Source organism: Culex quinquefasciatus, chromosome 2, assembly GCF_015732765.1.
Source record: "Culex quinquefasciatus strain JHB chromosome 2, VPISU_Cqui_1.0_pri_paternal, whole genome shotgun sequence".
Classification (NCBI taxonomy): Eukaryota; Metazoa; Arthropoda; class Insecta; order Diptera; family Culicidae; genus Culex; species Culex quinquefasciatus.
Genome location: NC_051862.1, coordinates 183,046,994 through 183,061,655, shown reverse-complemented (window position 1 = coordinate 183,061,655; position 14,662 = coordinate 183,046,994). Strand labels below are relative to the sequence as shown.

The 14,662-nt window shown below is 41.1% G+C and overlaps 2 protein-coding genes across 3 annotated transcripts; both read right to left on the bottom strand.

Moving 5' to 3' along the window:
* Nucleotides 1-2,562: 2,562 nt before the first annotated feature.
* LOC6041543 (tRNA-specific adenosine deaminase 1) lies at nt 2,563-7,947 on the bottom strand. Of its 2 annotated transcripts, none has more exons than XM_038255195.1 (2): nt 7,001-7,947; nt 2,563-2,919 (listed from the first exon to the last, which is right to left on the bottom strand). In XM_038255195.1, the coding sequence occupies exons 1-2, from the start codon at nt 7,909-7,911 to the stop codon at nt 2,616-2,618; spliced, it is 1,215 nt and encodes a 404-aa protein (XP_038111123.1). In that variant the 5' UTR covers nt 7,912-7,947; the 3' UTR covers nt 2,563-2,615. The 2 variants fall into 2 exon arrangements, 1 of the variants encoding a protein (XP_038111123.1); XR_005277379.1 differs by lacking the exon at nt 7,001-7,947 and adding an exon at nt 3,094-3,458 and having other exon boundaries at nt 2,785-2,919.
* On the bottom strand, nt 7,914-14,015 carry LOC6041506 (NADPH-dependent aldo-keto reductase, chloroplastic). The gene is made up of 6 exons (XM_001850704.2): nt 13,744-14,015; nt 13,343-13,423; nt 13,124-13,231; nt 12,942-13,055; nt 12,643-12,818; nt 7,914-8,435 (listed from the first exon to the last, which is right to left on the bottom strand). The coding sequence occupies exons 1-6, from the start codon at nt 13,796-13,798 to the stop codon at nt 8,082-8,084; spliced, it is 888 nt and encodes a 295-aa protein (XP_001850756.2). The 5' UTR covers nt 13,799-14,015; the 3' UTR covers nt 7,914-8,081.
* Nucleotides 14,016-14,662: the final 647 nt, after the last annotated feature.

The following is a 14,662-nucleotide window of genomic DNA, read 5'->3' as shown; positions in this document are numbered from 1 at the left end:
AGAACATCTACCTGGAATACCGAAGAATTCACCGGTGAGTATTGAGAATGTGTTCAGAGTCTCACCAATTTCATTTACTTTCAAACTCTTTCAGCAACTACCGCCCACAAACGCAGCTTCGGCGGGATGAACTTTGACGGCGAGTTGGAACATCTGTGTCATTCTCGAAGGAGGACGAAATAATCGAGAACTATCCGAAAGTGGATGACCGGGTTCATCAAATCTGTTGCTTTACGAGCTTCCATTCGCTTGTGTGCTGATGGACTCAAAATTCTGCTACCTACCAGAAAGGATTACAACTACGTTCGGGATTTCCTGAACAACACAAAGACGATCTAGGTAAACGCCCCATGAAACAGGTCCTCCGTGGCCTGTACGGCATGGATGTGAGTGTGCTGAAAGAAGAGCTCAAAACTCTTAAGATGAACGTGATCGAAGAATTCAAGATGACGAGACACAACAAGGACATCAAATATCATGATCAACTGTACCTGGATCATCTCGAGAAAGGATCGACAACGCCGTCTGAGCTGAAAGCAGTTCGGGCAATTTTCAACATCATCGTGACTTGGGAACGTTATCGTCCAGTGCACCGTGACGTGACGCAATGTTCGAACTGCTTGCAGTTTGGACATGGTGGAAGGAACTGTTTCATCAAGAGTCGTTGTGCAACCTGCGGGGGTGAGCACAAAACTCAAGCTTGCAACACAATCAACGAGAACATCGAAGCCAAATGCTTCAATTGCGGTGGCAACCATTCGACCAAGAATCGGAGCTGCCCAAAACGTGCTGAGTTTGTAAAAAATCGGCAGCACGCGACGACGAGACACCAACCAAATCACCGCAAAACACCACCAGCATTCACAAACGTGGATTTTCCTGCTTTGGCGTCGCCAGGAGCTCGAGTGGTTCCAAATCTGCAGCCATTTCCGTTGCATCAGCGGCAAAAAGTTGCAGAGAATACAACACCTCCAGGCCTCAGTCAGCAACCGAGGGAAACCCAACCAGCATCAACGGATGAAGGCAGTAGTGACCTGTTTTCACCACAAGAACTTCTGAACATTTTACTCGTTCTAATTTTTTTAATATTTTAATGAATTTACTATTTTAGTTTTAAATTAGGATTAGTTGTTAAAGTGATTTTTTTTTCTTTTTTACCCAAATGTAATCGATTCAATGCAAAAATGTAATGCAATTTGAAGTAAATAAATGAATGTAAACAGTTAATAATAAAACGAAAAGTACAACAAAGATGAAGAGCATTTAGCCATAGCATGTAAAAGAAATGTAATTATTATAAGAAAAATCAATAAAGACATATTTAATGCCTTAGATGCCTTTTCTATCTCTACATGGATAAAAATCCTGTAAGAAAATCCGACAACATTGTTTCCAAAGTCGTAAAAAAATTACGAAATGGATTTTTATCCGTGTACCCGTACTTCTGGAGCAACATTTGAAAGGAGCGGTACGACATTGCTCTTACGGCCCATCGTCCCAATTAAACGGGTGATTTCTTCCACCTTAATCTTAAATTTCCCTTCCCATAACCTTCAAACTAAATTTACCTGATAATCCTTTCAAATAACGGCGCCAGCACGGTTGAAAAGCTAGATGAACTATTCACGTGAGATGATTCGACAAGAGGGGATTTCAGGGCGTTCTGGGCAAACTCAAAAATCCCAAACGTAGTAAATTACCATTTTTTCTCAACTTTGCCCAAATTGTCCCAGTACCTGCATCACGCGAGTATTTTCCACGTGGCTTTTCCTCGAATTTAGTTGCATACTATTGGGGGGATTGCACACTACTTTTTTCGCAACTTTCTAACATTACGTCTCTATCATTAATGGCTGGTGGCACGTTTCGCGTTTCTCGTGAACCGTTCAAAAGCGGATTTTTGTTCAACTCTCTCTATCCTCTGGCGCTCTACAACCGTATAGAGTACATAAAATATTGCCCCAAACGCCACGCTGAAGAGTTATTACGACCGAACACACGCACTCGCATACAGAATTTTCGCGGTGCTGTTACGTGGAATAGTTTATTAAAAGCGGGATTTCAGCTTTGAAAGTGTGACAGAGTGTGGGAGTGTGTTTTAGTGGCGGGAGTGCAACTATTTTCCAAACAGTGTTTTTCTATAAAACGGATTTAATAGCATTTACAGCGTCATAACACATTGTAGAACATTTGCGCACCAAAACAATGATGAATGGCGTTTCAGTGTGGAGAATTTTGTTAAGTTTTGACGATTGAGTCGTGAAACGGTGGGAACGTTTGCAGTTTGTAGCGTGCTATGCAAATTAAACAATATTGAATAGCATTACTTTCCGTTACAAGTGCTTAAAAATTTTACTTTTCAGCACTCAATTCAGTGCTGAAAAGTAAAGAAGTTGTATATCTAATCTAAAGCCCAAAACGAAGGGTGGCCCATTCTGTCCCCTGGTCCATTCTGATTACCTTGCTACACTCTAGCTTCACTGTATTCAACAAACCGATGTTTTCGAACGTAGATCAGTCAGGACGGTGATATTAATTAAAACTTAACCACTCACAGAAACGTGCAGACTTCTACTTATTTATTTGAGAAAACCCTATATCCAACAAACACCACCTCACTTGCCCCCCGAACAAAGGTCAAAAGTTAACAAGCTGCTCGGTTTCGCACTCCACTCCGGGAACACGGCGACCCGTAGTGCATCCCACTGCTCCCGGTACGCTCGGGATCGGTTCTTGACGTCAACGTACCGCAAAGTGTCCATGTCAGCTCCGGAACCTGCCGCCGTCACCGCCTTCCAAACCGCTGCAAACGTGGCAAATAATTCAATTTTCGATATCTTGAGCCGGGCTGCCGGAGTGGCAAGCATCTTCTTGGTAACGCCCTGCCGGCGGCCACCAATTTCCACCTCCAGCGCGTTCCTGCAGTAACTCCCAGAAGACGTCGATGGTTTTGGTTTTGATGTTTGCCGAGTCCAAGGAGATGTCGCCGTCACGAGTGGTCCGGGGGAATTGAGAAATTGAAAGAAAATGGGAAAAATAATTATCCAGCATTAATTAGAAGGAAAAAGCGAGTTGCCAAGAGCACAATTTTACATTGCAGCGCGGAGAGGTAAAGTGGGATTGCAGTGGAAAATTGCCACCAGGTACGTAGGGAGTCCGAGGTCAGCGCAGGTGCGGAACAGAAAATAATTATGCTCATCTTCCTTTGGCGGTGGCGGTTGAATCAAGAAAATTAAGACCGCAGAATTGGAAAAGGACTCAACTCGAAGTCTGTTGCCTGTTAGTGTGCTTGATGTTTTATATGAATTGCGTCTCGTTGAGGTGAGGTGGTGCAAACTGAATGGTAGATGAGTACCCTCAGATAAGAAGTTCTCATTATATAAGTTTGCGCAATTAATCATCCAGGGGAGAGGGCTTTGGTGAGATTATGACGCAATCTTTGATATTTTTGAACTTGAGAAAATATGCAATTTTAAAATAGTGAGAGGCGGATAAGTATTGTTTGAAAAATTCAAAGGCTCTACTTTTACTTGCTTCACTCCAGTATTTCCCAAGAATCAAAAATCCTTGACCGCACTCAAAAATATTTTCTATGCAATAATCAAGTAATTGCTCCCCGAGGTGAAAGCGTTCGTTATTATGCACGGATAAAACCGTGGTCGAAGAAGCTGAATGAACGCACCTTCCTCCCCCGCAGGTCACTGGACCTGCATAAATAAGGTTAAGAAAAGGGAAATAAGAAAATCATTCGCCCGCAATCAGGCAGCAAATAAAGCGTATAATCTAATTGGAGACTGCGATAATTATTATGCGCTTTTTGCTCAGCTCAGTCAACCTCCCTCGGAACGCCAAAAGCGGAGTTCCACCCACGGGGGAAGGAAACCTCGATGGCTGACGGCGATACTGCAAACCGGGCACTTCTTGTGGAACTAATGGACCCTCTGGCCACGGTTGAGTGACTGACGAAGTGAAAGTTCAACACGTTGGGCGAGGGGTTGTTTGGAAAATGCTGCACGAGTTAGGTCGGTAGAAACGTTTGCAAAGGTACCCTCTTCTGGAGGTTGATCCTGGAGGTACATTTTCGTACCACCAAGCAGCTCAGAGCAATTCAATTTGTTTGATTGTGCTTACATCGCAACGAGCTATAGGAAATTTGGCGAGCGTTGTAATTAAATGTGCAGCAAGCTGATGCAGTAATATCCTGCTTTAAATGCAAATTTCCGTCAGGTTCCCAACTGCATTAAATTGAATGATGGTGGATACACGCGAAGAGGGAGTTGGCAGCCCTGCCATCGAGAGCAGACGCTGGTGGTGTGCGGTCCGCGGAATTTGAATTTTTTAGTCGGTTGTTTTTATAGCAAATCGCGTGAAAAGTAGTGAAAAGATTATACAATGTGGATTTGCATGTGGAAAGTGAAGATTTCCTGCTGTTTTGGGAATTTGGATAGTTTTTTTTTCGCGATTTTCGTTTTCTACGACGCTTGGTCAAAGGTTTGACAGTTCATCGCGGCGGCTTTGCTCTTGCAGTTGTATTAGTGTGTGATGTGGGCTAGCTCGTTCTAAGGGTGGTATTCAACTCGTTAGAAAAATCAAATAGTTCGAAAGAAATAAAAGCAGTTTGCCAAGGAATATTTTTGGAAGTGTCATCAAGCAGCGCTCAAGCAATTTCATCTGCTACTGGAGAAGGTGTTGCAGATGGAGAAGAAGTACTTGGAAGATCAGCAAAGCTTGATGGGCGATCTGCGATCGGTTAAGGTTGGTCGGAGAACGTGGATATCGTCCAAGAACGTGGATATCGACCAAGAATTGCCAGCATATCTGTGCGCCAGGATGTGAGTCGTGTTGGCAGGAATAGGATCAAGCTGCTCGTGATAGAGGCTCGTGAGAGCAACTGGAATTCCGGACGCATACGACCAAAATATGGGACAACTCCCGGGTGCTTAGGACTACCAGAAACTTGGTGAGATCTATCCAAACTGAAATTTTCACATTTTGCCAACTTTTCAACTATTTTTAAATACGCGCTGATCCCTGTTTTGCCTGATGGGATTGGAAGTTAAAAGATAGGTCGAGGACCCGTCTGGTTCTTGTACTATGTTTAGGCGGAACCAGATAATGTCCATTGACCTCGGAATTGGGCCGCTAGGATCTCTGCCATTCTGAAATGGGTCATTGGAAGCAGCGCGAAGGCTGTCACCACCTAATACCCGGGAAGCCCAACCCAAGTTTGATACAAACTATACTTTCCCATAATTTCACAAGACACACACATGTTGAATTCACGCGAAGAGAACTTTCAAAGTTTTGCATGAAAAAAAGTTTAGTCGAAACTATTTTTTTGAATTTCCATAAACGAGATGACATAGGATTGCATTGTTTACCAATATTTTTGATGTCGCAATATTTTATTTGTCCAAACATGTTTTTATTCCCGACAGGCCCAAAACAAGTTGGACAAAAATTATGTTATGTAAAAACAGTTCATTAGGGTCAAACGTTATTTATGAGCTGATTTCGGTTCGGTTCTGACTTAAACTAATCAAAAATATAAAAATATTATTGAAATATTCCATTTCAACGGTTTGGCGGTATACAGATATTGTTTTTGCTAGAAATATTGCGCGTATTAGCATAGGTGCCCACCCGCATTTGCTACTCCGTTATTGACCAGGACCTCCAGAAGTTACATCCACGAGCCGTGGAAGATAAGTGGGAGCTATCTTTCCTCGCTTCGCAACTTCTCAAAGGCCCCTATCATGCTGATCAATACCGGTGCCGGCCACGACCAATGGTAGGGTCACGGGGAAATGGATGGGAATGTTAGTCCGATACTTGAGTGATAGAGACCGCCCAATCGACTGCATCTCCGACAAAGTATCACATGAGTTTTGAGGGGGTTAGTAGATAGGTATGAGGTCAGGATTCACGAGTGGCATTGATGTGACCATGGACATTTTGTTTATCGGTTGAAAATTTTAAATATTAGGCAGCCGGCTGCGAAAAGATAGATAATTGATTATTTAAAAAGTTTTTTTTATCGACCACGTGCCAGCCGCTTTACTCTTCATAAAATCGATAGTTTGATGAAATAATACTAAAACTGCCAGTTGGAATAAATTTTTACGATCATTTACGACGAAAATTATCGCGAAAAAAACAGGACTGCGCGTCCCCAGCAGCACTGCACTTATCTTTGCTAGAAATACGGATGCTACGGAACATTCTGAAATGCCGCGCAGCGTGTACCTTTGAAAGAAATGGACAACAATCTTTTTGTGGTACAGTCCAGACTCGATTAACCGAAGCCTCGATTAACCGAAGTTTCAATTATACGAAGGTTTGTCTCGGACTTCGTATAGTCGAATCATAACCAAATAAATTTTGCTTTGTATTTATCTTACCTTTAATATTAAATTCAAGTTTGAATATGTAATTGCCTTTAATGCTTATGTTATCACAGCCATTATGGCCGCCATCTTCGATTAAAAAATCTAAATCATTTTAGAATAGTTTATGGTATTTCGATTATCCGATGTACATAGTTCAGTTGTTTTGCAATCATTAGTTAAAAAAAATGTAAGATTTGAGGAAAACAAAAATTGTAACGAAAAAATATATTTTTGAATAAACCAAAACATGTTTTAAAATGATTCTAAGCGCAGGGAAATGCATTTAAAATTGATTTTAGCTGATTGCACTAGAATTTCCATTGAAATTTCTAAATTTTTAACTATGCTTTACTATTGCACAAATATTGCGGGTTGAGTAGCAAAACGTCTCCTGAGTAATTTCTCTTTGGCAACTTAAAGCAATTACAGGGATTGTCAAGATAGCACGATCTGCTCGAAACATTTTATAGGAAGTTTTGATAAATATCTCAGGATTGTAAGCGAGTTTTGAAGAACGGTAAAGATCAAAAGGTGAGGCTTTCAAAGCTACACAAACCAAGCTGAACAAGCGTCTTCATTAAAAAGAAACTATAATCCCATCCAAGACTTACCTCTCCACATCGCTACACCAAACGATTCCTCCCGGCGCCGGTTGAAACTTTCCACCGCCACAAACGGGTCGATTTTTCCTAAACTGAAACATCAACCCGTTGCTGGCGGCCACAATCGTCGGTTTGACCTGTCGGAATGGCTCACGCAGCGCACCCTCCACCACATCCGGATCCCATCGCTTCCATAGCGCCCGCTCGATTGCCTCATTGCAGAAGTCCGTTCCGTCGCAAATGACGACGCTTTCCAGATAGATTGGCCGATCGAGAAGCATCATCAGCAACGATCCCTGCACTCCGAGAATGGCCCAGCGAGCCATTTTGTCGCTACAGGACAGGGATAGGGTGCGGACGCCTTTACCGGGTTTGGTACGAACTTTGCCTACGTCCTGGGCCATCGCATCCGAGGCTGACGGGGAAAGTAGTTTGCCACCGGTCATTCCTTCAGCGGAAAGTTTGACTCGCTTTGGAGACGGCTCGTCGGATGATCGACTGGTTTCAGAGTAGATGCTTGCATCTCCACATGGACTGTGGGTAGTGAAGAAGTGGAACGATATTCCGGACTTACACGAGAACTTCCTCGATTCAGAGTTGAGCTCGAAAATACTCGTCCCATTCTTCAAAGCACTCGTCATCTGTTGCATAAGGAAACGCAAAAATCCTCTTCTAGCCATGACTTCCGCATGGCTGTCGTTCAGAATGTCTCCCTTTTCACTAAGTTGATCTGCGCCCAAACACTTTGTTCCGGTGCCAAGCGAAACTACCGTGGGGTCACCTGCCTTGGCCGCATCCACCAAGACTATCGCGGACAGAATGCTCCACTCGTACTCTGCTTTCGGCTTTCCAGTCTTTGGCAAACTGTTGAACTTTGCAAGGCAAACTTTCGAGATTAAATTAGCCAACTTTGCATCCATTGTTTCTAGCTTTAGCAAAATAAAAATTATATTTTCGTTCTACTTCTTAAAACCGTACACAGTACACCGACTTAAATAAGCTTTCAGCAAAAATGTATAAGAATGATTTAAAACAAAAAATGCAAACGAAAGGCACCACGTGACGTGTGAGAACAACAACAGATTCGTTTCTAAACGACCGGGGTCGGATCCCAGGCGTACTTCTTCGCACCGCTGCTTTTCCTCAGCTCGTCCAGCAGGCTCGTGTCCTCCTTGGGGATCTCAAAGTCGAGCGCAATGTTCTCTTCAATACGCGCCTGCGAACTCGCTTTCGGCAGGATGCCCACGTCCTGTTGGGCGGCCCAACGGAGCAGAATCTGGGCCGGAGAACGACCTAGGCGAGAGGCGATGTCGGCCACCGTAGGGTGTTCCCGCAGCTGGGTACTGCCGGAGGTTCCCAGAGAGGAGTACGCCTGCAGGAAGATTCCCTCGGCACGGCACAGCTCGAGCAGTTCGGGCTGGTAGTGCTGCGGGTGCCACTCAACCTGGAACGGGATGGGAACAGAGAGAAAACTTTGAATAAATATATTCTAGACCAGCGATGCTGAACCCTCTACAGCCCAGAGCTTTTCACTTGTTTTACAAAATAGTAAATGGGTCCAATATCTCTGGAATAGCTTTACTTTGGCCCAAAAACATTGAATCCATTCAAAATTTTAAAATTTGGTGAGGAACTGTTTATCTGTACCGGCTAAAACTTTATCTTTACAAAAACAAGATTTCATGGCATTTTTTATGTAAAATTGATATTGGCGATTGGCACTACCTCTAATATTGTTTTATTATAACTAATTCATTGCTAAACCTTTAATAAAACTAGTTAAACTACTTTTAATAATTCTCTGAAATTTCTATACAAGTCCAGGAAATAATATTGAATGTTTGGCCCTTTTGAAATGTTAGTCTTGATTAAAAAAAATAAAAATATTGTTTTCGGAATGATCGGAAAATTTCACGAATGTTTCATATTTTAACATTGTAAATTAGTTAGAATTAGACCATTAGTTGCTGAGATATCAACATTAGAAAATGATGGGTTGTTTGGGTGAGACTTAGAAAACATCAATTTTCTTGTTTTTAAAACCCTTTGCATGGCAATATCTCAGCAGGTCGTTTCACCAAAGTTTAAGAGCGAGTCCACGAGCAAAGCATACCCATCTCGCATCGACCTCACCAATCTGCCTGAAATTTTCAGGGGTTGTTTGTACATATAAAACTAGCATCTGGCCAAAATATGAGCACTCTAGGTCAACGGGAATTGGGGCAAATCGGGACACAAAGTTTGAAGGTCGTCAAAAATCGTAAAAAGGTTGTAACTTGGGCAACATTCAATTTAATTTCAAAATTAAAAATGCATCTGAAAGGGCTTAAAAAATGCAACAAAATGCAGGATAGAGCATCTCAATTGGTTGAATCTAAAGGGAGTTATTGGCATTTTAGTGAAAAAATAGCACAATTTTCAAATTCAAATAAAAAAGTGTTCCATCCAGATATCAAATCGGTTCGACCTGCAGCTTGTAGGCGACATCTGGGACTACCATCCGAGACTGAGAACGCTTTGTGTAAGGCAGTTTAACATATTAAATAGACACTTTTACTTTTAGTGAATTTTTTGGTTGTAAATTTTTACTCGGGGGACCCCTTAAATCCCATTTTCTGATTATAATTTTATCATATTGGTGTTCCTGAGACGATTTCACGATAGAAACATGCATAAAAATGTTTATTTTCATCCATTTTAACCCTTTAAAGAATGGAAGTTAAAAAAAATTGAGATGCTGCTTTTTTTCTGCTGTCATCTAGTATCCTTGGAAACGAACTTGAATTTCCATGAATGTGAATCGAAGGTCATAGAAGGTCTAGGCCAGTGTTTCTCAACCGGTGAGGAATTCCCCCCTGGGGGGGAATTTGGCCATTCTAGGGGGGGAATGAGGGTTCAATAGAAATTCAATGTCTTGAATCATTATTTGAATCATTCTTTGCAACTTTCAGTTTCTTTGATTAGTAATAACAACATTTGTTTTTTCCCAAAAAATAGTTATTAAAGTTTCAATTTTTGTGAATTTTGACATTTCTTGAAACAATAAAATTTTTTTTTTAAATATTCGTGACGTATTTGTATTTTTTGGACTCAAGCAGATTTTTTTGTGACAGATTTGCTGGTTTCTGTGAGATTTTTGTACACTTTTTAACAAGAATATTTTATTAAATAATTGGCAGTTGACAAAAAGTTTTTCAAATATTGTTTAAGTTTGTTTGAATTCTTTACATTTTTAAGAGTAATCTGTCTTTTGCCGCCGATAATTATTAATTTTGTTTAATATTTGTACATATTTTATAATTGTAATTTTTTATTGTAATTTAAACGAAAAGAAGCTTAGAATAGTGGCTTTTCATTTTTTTTTTAATTATAATAAAACGTTTTCAAATACCTTCTATAGTTTTTTATTGTTATGAAAACTGTAATCTTTTTGCAAACCTAAAAAATTAATTATGTTTGTGCATTGATACCAGTAGATTAAAAATAAGGGGGAATGCAGTTCTTGCAAATCAGTCAAGGGGGGAATGGATCGCAAAAGGTTGAGAAATACTGGTCTAGGGAATGAAAATTTATTTAAAAAAAGTAAACAATCTTCAAATTAATTTTCATTTTAGTAGATCAAGTAGACTTAAACGTATGTTCAGTCTTGAGGACTGATCAAAATGACACGATTCAGAAATGACAAAATAGTTTTACTATGAAAACAATACAATTTTAAAATTGTTTTCAAAATCAGTTCCCAAAATCGTGAACAAGCGTTCATAAAGTTCGAAAACACGATCAAAACTCTATGGTAGCGCTTCCCTTACGCGGATGCGAACTTCAAGTTTAAAGCAAATCAGTATAACCCATCTCCATGGAACGGTGAGAGGCAGCTCATGTTTACTGCATTTGTCCCAATAAAGATCTCCACGATTTCTCTCACCCACACCATGCTTCTGTATTAGTATTTGTACTTGAAGTATAGAGTTATCTAAGCCCGAGCTCACGCACACTAGCGCACCATTTGTTTTGCTGGTCGGTACAAAATTTAACCTCAATCTTTTTCGTGTACGTACACGCAATACATGCGCACGTAGATAACTCTATAGAGCTATCTAAGCCCGATCTCACGCCCACTTGCTTACCATTTATTTTTGCTGGTGGGTACAAATTTTAACCTAAAAACCCTGCGTGTACAAACACGCAATACATGCTCACGTAGATAACTCAATTGTTTTGGTTTTGAACGATTGTGATTGGCTGAATTCCAAGCAGCTGATTTTGTTTACACTTTTTTCACGCAGACATAGGCAAATCGAGTCGATCAATCGTCTGTAAAAACCAGCTGTTTACCACATAATAACAAAGAACACAGCTGATTTTGACAAACGAATCATAGAGTTATCTACGTGCGCATGTATTGCGTATACGTACACGAAGGGTTTTTGGGTTAAAATTTGTATCCGTTAGCAAAAACAAATGGTAAGCTAGTGTGCGTAAGATCGGGCTTAGCTAACTATATTCTACTCGATTTGCCTATGTCTGCGTGTAAATTTTGTTACAAACTAACACACTCTCGTGCGTGGATATCTCTAATAGGATCGATTCTTTTGATGAAGTCTATTGCCCTGCTGGGCGGAACCTAGCAAAGTTGGAGGGCTGTAAGACCCCTTTCCCAAAAAATATAATTCTTCATTGAATCAAGGCACCGCAATTGCATAACAAGTGCTCGGAACTTTCTGTTTCCATTTAGTAAAATCGACAAATAGAATCTGCAGTTTCCCCATATTAGGTATTTACAAGAACAGTGACCGTTCAATAGACGAGTGATCACCCTTAAACTGTCCGCTATTTCATTCCCTAAAATTTCACAACACAACCCAGCAACTCAGTAGACATTTACCAAGTTTTGTTAGGATAATTCCTAAGAAAGTTAACTCCTTCCCAAACTAATCTTGATTGGCAGGTGTACCCTTTCAGAGCATTGGATGCCAAGATGCCAAGTTGTAAGAAAAAATATAAATGTTTGTGAATCTGTAATGAACTACGTTATTCAACACCTTTCCGGTTATGTCATAACTAGTAGGAATTTTTACTCAAATAAATTGCAGTACTTTCATATACATTTTTACGGAAATTCATTAACTTTTTGCCGCTAAGTACCTTATACTTTTGCGCTGGACAATCATCATATATGACGAAATCCAGTCTGCAACCCGCTAATATCACCATCTCCAAGCGAGTGCGAATGCGAAATGAATTAACTTCTTGAAATTAAAACAAAGCCAGCCCATTCAACTGACTTGCTGCTTCGTTTTGTAAAAATAGCTCTATCTCACCTCTAGATGGATTTAATCGCGTTGTGCACAAAAATTGTGATGCAAAAAATCTCAATTATTTTCCGGGCTGGTAATTGAAGTTTCCCAGAAATCAATCTCACCACGAGTCCACTGGTTCTGGCGCTTTTCTTGAAGATAACTCCACCTAACCGAACGTCTGAAAAGTATGTGTGGTAGAAGCCATCGGTGGATTGCGTTTCCTACCGCCGATCTTAAAAACCACCGAAGCAAACAGAGTGCCACCATTGTGTCTCAATCAATCCAATAAGCTCAACGAGTTCAACGATCCCTCCCCTCTAAAAATTAAAAACACATTCCCCTCTCATCTACCTGATTCACAGCCGGTAGCACCCCGTCCTTGCACTCGGCCAGCAGCTCCCGGATGTGGCGCACCGTGTAGTTGGACACCCCGATCGAGCGACACTTGCCCTCGCGGTGCATCCTGGCCAGCACGTTCCACGTGCACCGACGGTACTTGACATTGTCCGGATGGGACACCTGGAGCCCTGCAAACAACGGATTCTTCTCTGAGCCAGGATTCTCAAGTGACGTATTTTTGCGTTTTACACTCGTTTTCTACACTTTTAAAAGTAGAAGTCTAAGACCACGCCCCGTACGACCGGACTTACCGCTAACGCCGGGCCAGTGGATGAGGTAAAGGTCAATGTATTCCGTTTGTAAGTTGGCCAATGACTTCAGCACGAGCTCCTCCACAAAGTGCTCGCCCTGGTTGAGCTGGGGGACTGGTGGAAAAGGGAAGAGCATGTGGTTTAAGCTTGATTTGGGAAGAAGGGTCAACGCCGTCACTTACTGATCTTGGACGTAATGAAAATGTCCTCCCGCTTGAGGTTGTACTTTGGAAGCAACGTCTTCAGGGCGGTTCCGATGTCCGCCTCGTTACGATAGCACACGGCGGTGTCTACGGTTGGCGAGAAAGCAAACGAAAAAGAAGGGCAAGTTGGTTTCATTAAGTCTGTGCGCGATGAGGAAAGCCGCTTGGCCGCGGCGACCTCTGCGAAGAGTTACCCACCAATGTGTCGATAGCCTGCCTTCAATGCGTAATCCAACAAGTCGTAGATCAACTGGCTGCCGCGGATTTGGTAGGTACCAACTGTAAATGCAGGTAAATGACTCGCATTTGAATGTTATTCAAATTCAACGACTAACAGTGATATATGGTAGATCGATGGAGAGAGTTCTAGCCAACCCAGAATGGTTTGTATACAAGGCCACACACTGTGAAATCGAAATCGATTTACATGCAGCTGAATGAATAAGTAATTTCTCCTTTGTATTTCGTAATTAAGCCCAGAACCTCCAGAATGTTTGTGGTTTTAAGGCCCACGAGAGCATGCATGAATCCATCCCTTGTTACCTAATCCAACCGAACCGCACAAGTCCTGCCAATCCCAAATCATTGCCGGTACTTACATCCAATCAATGGAATACTGAATCCTGTGTTGAGCTTAATCGCCTTGTTCATCATTGCACACCGTTTCTATACACAGCACACGCGGACCAAGGAACCACTCGACGAAGGGTCAAAACCTTACAATTCACTCTGGTTAAGGAACGTGCGCGCGGAGGGTGACCGGGAACCCGTGTGTTCAATCGGCGGAAAACAAACGTAAACTGATACCGAATCGATTCGGAACTGTCACGATATAGCGAAGAACTTGAGTAGAACGGTGTCGGGCGATGACTAAAAGTCAACACACATGCAATGCAACAGGTTTCAACTGATAACACACATACAAAACGAATTTTAGTTAGGACTGGAACCAGGGAAAAAGAGAGAATTATAATCATGCGGATTTGGCTAGGGAAAGAGAAAATAGAATGGAAGTTGGTGGTTTGAAATGGCCGTTTGAAGTCAGATGAGAGACAATTGGGTACTAAAGCCCTATGCCAATTTTTATATACAACGGTAAAAAACACGATTAAAAACCATTTCTGATCACAAGGGTTTCCAGCAAGGCCTCAGACTGGCAAGTAATTAATAATTACTTTGGTTTTAAGCTGGTAATTAGGTAATTCATTAATTACTTAGTAATTCATGGTTATTAGAGTAATTTAAAGTAATTATTTGGTAATTAAAGTAATTTTGAGTAATTTAAGTAATCTTTTTTATATTGTACTTCAACAAAACTTTTTATTTTTTTTATATAATCTATTAGAACAGTATTTCTTTTTCATTTCAAATCAGAGTGTCACACAAATATTGAAAAAAGACTGGTTCTGTATGTAGAAGGCCTTATTCACCATATTTCTCTCGAAACGAAATAATGTCAAACCAATGTTTGAAAAACATTTTAAAACATAACGTTATTTTGAAGAATTTCACAGTTTT

Bases quoted from the DNA above. Each gene is read 5' to 3' on its own strand.
- LOC6041543 (XM_038255195.1), bottom strand. From the start codon at position 7,911: ATGGATGCAAAGTTGGCTAATTTAATCTCGAAAGTTTGCCTTGCAAAG. The intron at 2,920-7,000 runs GTAAGTCTTGGA...GAGTTACTGCAG, and splicing joins TGGTGTAGCGATGTGGAGAG to GAACGCGCTGGAGGTGGAAA.
- LOC6041506 (XM_001850704.2), bottom strand. From the start codon at position 13,798: ATGATGAACAAGGCGATTAAGCTCAACACAGGATTCAGTATTCCATTG. The intron at 13,424-13,743 runs GTAAGTACCGGC...CTGCATTTACAG, and splicing joins CAGTATTCCATTGATTGGAT to TTGGTACCTACCAAATCCGC. The intron at 13,056-13,123 runs GTAAGTGACGGC...CTTTTCCACCAG, and splicing joins TTTCATTACGTCCAAGATCA to TCCCCCAGCTCAACCAGGGC.